This window comes from Pelophylax lessonae, assembly GCF_965119305.1.
Source record: "Pelophylax lessonae genome assembly, chromosome: 5".
NCBI lineage: Eukaryota > Metazoa > Chordata > Amphibia > Anura > Ranidae > Pelophylax > Pelophylax lessonae.
In genome coordinates this window covers 139,768,714-139,779,218 of record NC_138772.1, presented here as the reverse complement: position 1 = coordinate 139,779,218, position 10,505 = coordinate 139,768,714, and the positions used below count along the sequence as shown (strand labels likewise).

General features: G+C 41.3%; 1 protein-coding gene across 1 annotated transcript in view; it reads left to right on the top strand.

Annotated features, from left to right (window-relative positions):
- Positions 1–272: 272 nt before the first annotated feature.
- Positions 273–10,505, top strand: part of CPVL (carboxypeptidase vitellogenic like) — a 196,200-nt gene continuing 185,967 nt past the window's right edge. Inside the window, exons 1-4 of the mRNA XM_082259784.1 lie at positions 273–474; positions 716–834; positions 5,547–5,661; positions 7,264–7,322. Of these exons, the coding sequence (XP_082115910.1) occupies positions 288–474; positions 716–834; positions 5,547–5,661; positions 7,264–7,322 (480 nt within the window). The 5' untranslated portion in view covers positions 273–287. The remainder of the gene's footprint in view (positions 475–715; positions 835–5,546; positions 5,662–7,263; positions 7,323–10,505) is intronic.

Genomic DNA, 10,505 nt, shown 5'->3' with positions numbered 1-10,505 from the left:
AACGTTCATGCAACTTTACACTCTCTGCCACTCAAGTCGCAAGAAAGTAGCATCAAAGTAGTGCAAGAAGCTTTTCAAAGTGGCTGCGACTTTAAGTTGCATAGATTGGAACGGGTGCCATTGAAATCAATTGGCTGCGACTTGTCATGCGACTTTGTCCAAAGTCGCATGACCAGTCGCGATAGTGTGAACGGAGCCTTAAATGACAACTATAATTGTAGGTGGAGTTCTCAGATAATGTATGTACTTCACATAGTTTGTTTTTTTGCAGATCAACTTTACTCAGGATGAAGCTTTTCCCCAATGTTGTAGGGTTTTTGACCCTTCTGGCAAGTGTAGAACAAGCCTATATGTGGCCAAGAAGTCCCCTTAGCCAGATGTTTACTGGAGTAAAAGTTCCCCCCACCACTAGAGGGGATCCCAGGGTGCCGCTCTTTCTTACCCCATACCTGGAAAGTGGGAAGATTGATGAAGGTAAGGAGGAGGGGGAATAAAAAATATGTGAAATAGATGTTCTCTTTCACTAACAAAACGACTTTAATTTATTCTTCTTCTCCCCTCTCTTCTCTTTTTTTTTGCATTCTATTTTCTTTACAAAGTGACATTTATGGAGCATCCATAGCACTGCTAGTGATGTTTAACCCCCTGATGTTCCTATCTCCTGTATTATTCAGCATTCTCTTTTGTATTTCTGATAAACCTTCTTCTTTTTCAGCACGTGAGCTGAGCCTTGTGGGAAACCTTCCAGGTGTGAATGTGAAGAGTTATTCAGGATATCTCACCGTGAACAAGACCTATGACAGCAACCTCTTCTTCTGGTTCTTTCCTGCTCAGGTAGAACCACAAAATCCTATGTATATTCTGCAAACCAGAAGCAAGCATGGTGTAGTGCAGGCATGTCCAACCTGTGGCCCGGGGGCCGCATGCGGCCCGGAAACGCAAGCAATGCGGCCCACTGCCCCCTGACAATTTTTTTTTTTTGCTGAGGAGGAAGGAAGTCGAGTCGGGGGCACAGCCACAGAGGCAGCCTTGGAGGGGGATCATCAACTAGTTGTGTTAAATTATTGCTGGGGGGGGGGCGCGGCAGCACAGGAAGGGCGCGGCAGCGTTTTATTACTTATATACCTTTAACCATAGTATATATTTTATATGCGGCCCGAGAAAAATTTTCTACACTCAATGTGGCCCAGAGAATCCAAAAGGTTGGACACCCGTGGTGTAGTGCATGTAAACATAAAGCACATGCTGTGCCTAAGGCAACTTTTACACTTGTGCGACTTGGAACTGCAAAATTGCATGCCAAGTCGTACCCCATGATTTCCAATGAGTACCATTTTATATCTGTGCGACTTCAGTCATCCCTGCACTACTTTGATGCAACTTGAGATCCATAGTCCTCAAAATTACACAGGTATTGCTTCAAGTCATGTCAAAATCATGCGACTTTCAGGTCAAACAAGTGTGAAAAGGGCCTTAATGGGTTTTAAAAAAAAAATTCTGAATGAGTGCGACATCTATTCGCTGTAAGGACTAGGGCTGATTGGGATGCCACACTACTTGCCTCCTTTTCTGCTAGTACCATCTATGCTTCGCCAGCTCCTGTCACTCCAGCATAGATTGTAGGACCAGGGTGACATCGCTGGAAATGGCAGGCACTCTGTGTGTCAGCACAGGTAGCTGTAGATCCAGTGAAGGACTACATTGCTAGCCAGTAAAGTAGTGTTGTCGCCCTTTAAGAGGAAGTCAAGATTCTTTGAAAAACTAGCAGACTCAGCAGAGATGCAGATCTGACAATTGTTCTATTCCCTCTCCATTCTATCCAAAAAAAAATAGTTTTGCCTTTTTGTACTTCTTTTTTTCTCGGGGGTGGGTGGGTAGAGTCATTGACGTTAACTAGCAGTGCAATTTAGTTAGTACCGGTTAATACTGTCTGGGAAACAAAGTAAAAGTCCATTCGCGAATTGCAGCTTTTATCATCTTTTATGTAATTCCTTGCAGATCTTCTTCCTAAGGCTGGGTTCACCCAAAGATGGGGCCTCGTTTTGCAGTCTGGAACATTTCTCTTCAAATATTCTCTTCAAATATTTACCTGAATTCGCACCTGAACCGGACCCAAAAACGCACAGGACCCTTTTCAATTCCGAACCGCGGCCACCCCACACATGTGAGAACCGCCTCCAATGAAAGCCAGTCACATTCATATGTTATGCAAATTGGATGCAGTTAAAAACGCATCCAATTTGCATGTGTGTGAACCCAGCCTTAGGGTCCTTTCACACGGTGCGCCGTCCGAGGTCCGTTCTGCTCAGTGGGGATCAATCCGCTGATCCCTGCTGAGCAGGCAGATGACAGCTCTGTCTCCGCTCTGTGTTTGCAGACAGAGCTTTCAGATCCCCACTGTCCTCTATGGGGAGATCGGATGAGAACGGACCGCCTGTCCTTTCTCATCCAATCCGCCAGACGGATGGAAAATAGTTTCCATCCGTCCGGATTTCACGGACAGGATCGGATGCGGATAGCAGCGGGTGTCAGCGGACATGTCACCGCTGACATCCGCTGCTCCATAGGGATGCATGGAGCATCTGATCAGGTCCGTCTGAAAAACTGACAGGCGGATTGGATCTCCCGTGTGATAGGACCCTTAATGTTTTCTTGCTCTTCCTGGGTGGGGCTTAAGCCCTTTTTTACATGATCCTGTGCTGTATACTATCCCTCTGGTGATTCTGTGTGTGTGTCTGAAGTACAATTGGAGGGTAGTAATTGCTCGCATTCAGGTCCATTTACATGAAGATAATGGCAACTAGAGGATTTTTGCCGGAGGTAACCCGGTGCAGATGTACAATGCTCAGTAAGCCAGTTGAATTGTAACATTTCCATCTTCTATTTGGTGTACCCTTTAGCTCATTGTGTAGTTGGCTTCACTGAGCAATGTGTTGGGCATTGTTCATATCTAGATGTTGTGTTTTGGAAAATGTCCTGCTTGCCATATTTTTGCAGTTTCCAGTTAACTGCACTTTTAAATGGCCTATAGGGCTCTATGGTAACCATCTAAAATGCACCTAAATCACACAACTCCTCTACAATGCACCCCAACCACAATACACCAAATATGTAAACCGCGCTGATGCCCACATTGAGAAAGCAGGCAGTAAACCTTAAATTTAACAGATTCCGGTTACAAGCCTGCTCTAGTACAGCAGGGATTTAGGTTTATATTTAATATTTTAATAGCGTTCTGTTCTCGTTCTAAGGCAGTTGCACACTATGTACACTAGGTGGTGCTGTTTAGCAATGATATTCGTCTTCATACCATACATTTGCATATCCTGATGATTTGAGATCAGTCTTGTATTATCCTTTAATTAAATGTACCTCGGTGAAATACACATCTTTTTTGCATTGATCCCCAGGTATCCTTGGACTTAAAATTACAATCTTAAGACCTGGCTGTGATATAATGCCTGTTGTAGTCTGACAATTATTATAAAGCTTTGTCTGGTTTTTGTTTCCCCCATGATAACCTAGCACAGGAACAGCTTTCACCTCCCTCCTTACCTTACATAACAAATGTCGGTGTGGTCCTGCAACATTTCTGCATTCGTTTTTTAAAGTGATACTACGCCCACACATACTGTTTAATTTATGTTGTCCCATCTATTTCTGTATGTGCACTGTATTTTCTTTTAATTAAAAAAAAAAAAAAAAAAATCCTAAGTACATTTTTCCTGTACATTTTTCCTAATTATTATACAGCTGTCACATGACCCAGCTCTTTCCCAGCCTGTCTGCAGGGAAACATAAGCAGGAGGAGCTTCTAGTCCTCTGCTGCTGGTCACATGTTCAAAAACGAAAAAAAGCCTTTGGAATACAAAGTAAAAATAACTTTTAATAAACTGCTATAAATTGTCATACGTGTGTGTGTATATTTGTGTGTATATGTATGTATACATATTTGTATGACAATTTATAGCAGTTTATTAAAAGTTATTTTTACTCTGTATTCCAAAGGAGTTGTATATATTCAAATCTTTATTATTTTTTGGCAATAACATGGTGTGGGCAGATTTCTGCCAGTCACAGGCTGTGTCATGCCCCTCCAGCCTGTGTCTTAGAATAGCAGAGGTGAAGCCTCCATCAATCTACATGTAATATTCCACTCCCATTGTGTTTAGCTGGTTAGTGGGCATGGAGGAGGAGGGAGAGGGGACTATCATTTACTACTGTGTATGCGCCCACATGTGTGACTCAGATGTGATAGGGAGAAAATGCTCAGCATAGAATTTTACTGATAACTGAGCATGTGCAGAGATGCCAACAGTGCTCTGCAAAATCCCTAGCTGAATTGGGGACATTGATAGAAGGTGGAGATGAAGAGGAGTACGATCAACCAGGTTTTTTGTAGAATACAGAAAACAAATCCCATAGTGAACAAAGAATGAACAGGATGTGTTACAGCATTTGATAATTTTTTTTATAATATGGGTTTAGTGACACTTTAATGTGATGGGCAGCCACAAAGATCAATAGTAATGACTTGCATATAACTGCAGCTGCCTTTATAATGGCTGGAATACACGATAAGAAAATCGACCGAAAATTTCCGTTCACCGAGCGATCGGCCGATATTCTACTCGTTAATGCCCGGCCATCAATGAGCGATATCGATATTGTGAACGGAAAATACCGTTTGAAAAACACTAAAAATTCTGTCTCGTTTGCGAAAGAACGATATTCTATACGTTTGGTATTGAGGTCGTTCAATTTAAATCTGTATAACCTCATCACGCATGCCCAAAAATATTTGTTCAGCGGGCACCGGTCGGGCGATATTCAGACCGTGTATGTTGGCAACGTTTTCGACCGACAAATACTTTTTCAAAAGTCGTGGCCGAATGATCGGGCGATATTCTAATCGTATATTCACACCATAACTCTTAACCCTCTGATCAGTTTGAGAACCAACTTTCAATAACGATACCTCTGCTTTAAGAGTTTTTACATCATGAGTTGCGATTTACTCATACAGTCATGTAGTTTTGCTTAGCAGTACAGAAATATGGCAGCTCCCTGTAAATAAAAGATGAGGCTGTAATCCTGTTTTTACAAAACGATGAGTGGAAGGATTTTGGAGGCCGGCCAGCTAAACATTTTCACGACTGCGAGATTTTTAGATGTTTGAAATCTCATATTTCAGGCCTTTACAAGTTCGGTTTTCTCTCTCTCTCTTTTTAGCAAACATTTCTGAAGTTATGTCAAAATAGTGAAACCTGAGTGGATGTTCTTTATACTGCATAAGGCATCAACTGTATATAAAAAAGTTCAGTATTTTAAAGAAGTCCACTTTGGTTTCCAAGTAGGGTAATCTGTCCCAAACCCATTAGAGTAAACTTTACTTTAAATACTTGGCTTTCCCTTCTTGGGTATTGGTAAAATTCTCGGTGCCTTGAATCATACTGTAAACTTTTGCATGACTTGCTGTATAACATGTGCTATAAGTAATGCTTATTTTAGCCAAATTTTTTTTCTTCCTATTTGATAACATACAGGTCAACCCAGATACGGCTCCAGTGTTGCTTTGGCTACAGGGAGGACCTGGCGGAACATCAATGTTTGGTCTCTTTGTGGAACATGGACCTTATGTAGTCACAGAGAACCTTACATGTAAGTAAACATATGCTAGTTTTAGGTGTGGGTCTGGATCAGTTTCTCAACCTTTTCCAGCCAGGGTGCCCTTAAAAAGTATTTGGAGTCTCGAAACACTAAGGCTTGGTTCATGTTACTTTGCGGAACGTGCACAAAATTGCGCTTGATTCTGACAAACAGACAAATGGTGCGATACAATTTTTGAAAAAAGGGTTTGGGATTTCTTTCCCTGTGTTTCTGCGGGTAGAACAGCCCTTTGAAAATGAATGGGCTGCCCTGCATGCAGCTGCACAGATGTCAAAAGAGCTTGTTCACATGTGAGGTTGAGGGGGTGGTAAAATTGTGCGATTGAGCTGTTTTTACCACCCCCAACTGCTACCCCCCCTCCCCCCCCCTCAGCTGCCAGAGGCAGCAGCTGGGGGTGTACACATGGCATGGCCGCAGCTGGAAGTATACACCTAGGTGAATGGGGCTGCAATTGATGATGTTGCATTTAGGGGGTTAAAATGTGATGACACAAAATATTGCCTCCTGAAAAGCGTAAGCATTTATTGCTTTTCAGAGGAGCGATGGTCCTTGCTGCAATGTTGAACAAGCTAAAAAAAAAACCAGTTCTGATAGTACAGGAATAGCAATCAGGAAAGTGACACATACACACCTGTATACATGCATACACTATCTATCTATCTATCTATCTATCTATCTATCTATCTATCTCTATTCCGATCGATCGTACATGCACACTGCAGGTATATTACCAATTGTGATTTACATTTTGTTGAGGGTCAGGGACACTATGGGGAGGATTTTCCTAAAAGCAAATAGACAATGTAGTTTGCAAGTGCAGTTGTTGCAGAGCTTCCTAAATGAGATGAAGCTTTACTTTGCAAAGAATACCCTATCACAGTGTTTCTCAACACTGGTCCTCAGGGCACACTAACAGGCCAGATTTTAAGTATTACCTTGGGAAGATGCAGACTAGAATACTGCAATCACTGAGCAGCAAATGATATCACCTGTGATGCATTTCAGTTTTCTTGCAAACCTGGCCTGTTAGTGTGCCCTGAGGACCGGAGTTGAGAAACACTGCCCTATCGCATGCAAGGAAAATGGGAGGAAATACATTTTCTTGCACATGATTGGATAATAGCAGAGTTTCCCCTCATTTGCACTAGAAAAACTGCACTTGCAAAGTGCACAGTTTATTTGCTTTTAGTAAATCCCAATAACTGTTAAAGTAAAGTCAATGGATCACCATGGAAACCAGGCAACTAACAACATTTGTATGAGAACTGTGGCAGTTTAGATATCCTCTCAGTACAGATTTTCTAAATGTGCCATAAAGTGAATCTTTTGTGTGATAGCCCTAAAGGTTAATGATCTAGCTCAACAAGTCACAAGTGCATTTTCCAAATAAATAAAAAATTCTCACATTCCAGTACATGCAAAGGTCATGATAAAGCATGAGCAGTGATCCACAGTAGAATTTATTTGTGCATTTGTGAGTTCATGGCTTGATCTGATCCTTGTGTTTGTGTAGAGGAAACAGCTGTGCCGTGTCAGTGCTATTTTCCTTGTATTTTTGTTTATGACTGACCACATGTTCTTGTGTCCTTATAGTGGTTCATCGGGAATTTTCCTGGACAAACAAATATTCAATGCTGTATATAGATAATCCTGTAAGTCTTGCCTTCTAAGGAAATTAAATAACTTGTGTCTTCTAATTAAAGCTGAACTCCAGGCAGATAAAAAAAAAAACCAACCCTTGTTAAAGTGACACAACTCTATCCTTATTCTCCAAAAATAATCCATACACATCCACTGCAATACAGGTTCAGCCACAAGTGGTAATGGCTCTGTAATCCTTCATTAAATTGTTTTACTGTGTTGTTCTGCCTCCCTGTAATGTCCTCCTGTAAGCTCCTAAACCTCTAGTCCACCCCCCCCCTAAAAAAAAAAAAAAAAAGTGCACAGCTTTATGCACACTACAAATCCCAAAGTCCATAGTCATAGTCCATCTTGGAGTTGAGCAAGAGAGGGTGGCTATGTTCCCACATACAGTGCGACCACAGTGAATAAATGTAGCCGTCCCCTAGTAGGAAGTTGGATCACAGCAGCAAGAAAAGGTCCAATAGAATGGACTTTTTCTGAGTTAAGAAGACCTACCTTAATAAATTTTTTTTTTTTTTTTTTTTTTTAAATTGGAGTTTAGCATCACTTTAATGTATGTGTTCATAGTTACATAGTTGGTGAGGTTGAAAAAAGACACGTGTCCATCCAGTTCATTAGAATGATAGTAAACGTTAAAAAAAAAAAATAATAATAATTCCCCCTGGAAGGCAAAGCCATAATGTGTTACTATGTATACAGAAAAACGTCCCAGCAGACATTGGCCGAGCTCCAACTGTCCAGGCCAGCCTGGTATCGTACTGCATTTTATTTCTTATCTATATTAACTGGTTGTTCAATAAACATTTTTAATTTTCCACTGGCTCTCTAACAATTGGAGGCTTTCATGACATCATCCATCCGGATAGCGCTGTCCACACTGGTTGCTTGCATCGCATACAGCACATTATGAGAGACCTACCTTGAAATTAATCCATCCAGTGGTGTGCTGTTACTGCTGTAGAGGCTTCACTGTTTCCTTCCAGGTTCGCAGGCTGAATGGCGGAGCCGTGATGACGTTGCTCCCGTGCGTGTGCACAGGAGTCACGGCCATGGCACTGGTTAAGTCACCGGATGCTGGTCACTAGACATAAAAGATGCACATTTAGGAGATATTAATTTTACCTGCAGGTACAAGTATCCTAGCAGTGTATACTTCCACTTTAAAAATGTTAAAGGTGTATTTTTTAAAAGCAACTGCCACAACTTGACTTTGTAATATCCTCTTGCAATCCCATGTACATGAGGAGAAGCAGCTCAAGGAGACAATCAGTTGTGTTTCTGTACTCGTTTGAACAATGAACATGCTGAGGAGAGAGCAGAGTAACAGAGATGAGCTCATCATTTTACTAAATTTCCTTTACTGTCCAGTCCTGGGCTTGGAACTGAGGCAAGAGCTTGTTGTATTGCCTTAAACTATTAAATGAGCAGGGTGTGCTAGTCGTATACATGTATTTCTAATTACTTGCTGTACAGGACTGCTGGAGTCTGTAGTGCTGTTGGGAGATATCCAGCTGGCTGGATGCTTCTTACTAATTTACCAAGGTTCTCGGCTGACTGTAAGCAGTATGCTTGTGCCAAACTCTGCTAACCACAGAAAGTAATTAGCAACTTGCCTGAACATGCAGCAAATGGTGAATGAGCAGTTCATGTGGAAGAAGGAACACCCAGATAACTAATTAACTAATCCTTGGAAAAAATATACAAAAAAAATACCATCAGTGCAGGTGTTATTCACATCTAGGAATCCAATATATAGTGCAATAGTGGGCACTGATAGCGTGAAACCGAAGTGTAACTGATTTTTTAATGACGCTCCATACAGTATAAGGAGTAGGTACTCTTTAATGCATTAAACTCTTCAAAGGGGCCTTCAAAAACGTTAGGGCTTTTTCACCTCCACTTTTAGTTTTCATTCAGGGCATTACAGTATTTCTATCTTTCTTTCTTTTTTTTATTTTTTTATTTTTTTTTTTTTTATTTGTGATTTTAGAGGTATATATATTAATTATTAAAGTTATAAAAGATATGTAGTAAAATACTGTGGGGGATATTTACCAAAACTGGTGCACACAGGATCTGTTGCAGCTGTGCATAGTAACTGATGGAACCATCCAGCACCCGGCTTGGGTGCTTCCATCAAGATATTGCTTCCTCCAGTCTGGTCCCATGGAACCAGGTATTCTAGCTGAATCTACCCAATAATCCAAGAATCTAGCTTGACACTAGCTTAGGTGCTCTGGAACTGGAATTCACTTTATTGTAGAATCACACAGAATATATAGCACATCTGATCAGGTTAGCCTAATCCCATTATTGTATGCAAAGGAAAGTGTATACAGGAATATAATTTAACATGGCTAAAAAACATCCAACATAATCAGTATGCTATTCCACCTTTAGCAACTAATAGCAGACAGTGATTTAATTTACATGAACAAATTAACTAGTCACTTAAACCAGCCTAGGTGACCAGACTGTCCCGGCACCCAACCCACAACCCTGGATACAAAGTACATTACACATTATTATAATCCTAAACCTAACAAGGTAAAGTGGACACAATAATAATCTCATCTCCAAGAGATGAGCATACAGGCAGAAGCAATAGGTGACTCAATTAACAATAGGGGAGGCCAACCTAGGTGGCAAACAATGGGACAAAAACACTTCACACAACACCTTAAATATCAGGAGACCCCAGAATCAGGTTGCTTTAAGCTAATATTAACATCTGCTCTGAGTATCACAATCTAAAGCAGTCATTGCTGGTTTTGGGCATAGAGCCCCTAAATATGTATCTGGATCCTCCAGTTCCTGGAGTCTGTGTGTTTTGGGGAGACATGGACTTGAATCAAAAATAAGACCACTCCAAGGGTCCTACAGGCACACACCTCCCAAAGAGTAGTGTTCCTTTAAAAGCCAGGGCCCATAGGCAAGAGGCCACCCTGCAGTACTCTGCAAAAGCCCCTGTCCTAGTTGGGTCTGTCACAGTAACCAAACAGCTTCCAGGTTTCGTCATCAAAGCTTAGTTGAACAAGCTGAAGTTAGAAGCTGACTGGTTGCTATGCACCGCTGGACCAGATTCTGTGTGCACCAGTTCTAGTAACACTTTCCCTGTGTATGTATGTGTGTGTGTGTGTGTGTGTGTGTGTTATATGTATTTGTGTGTGTGTGTAATTATATATATATAT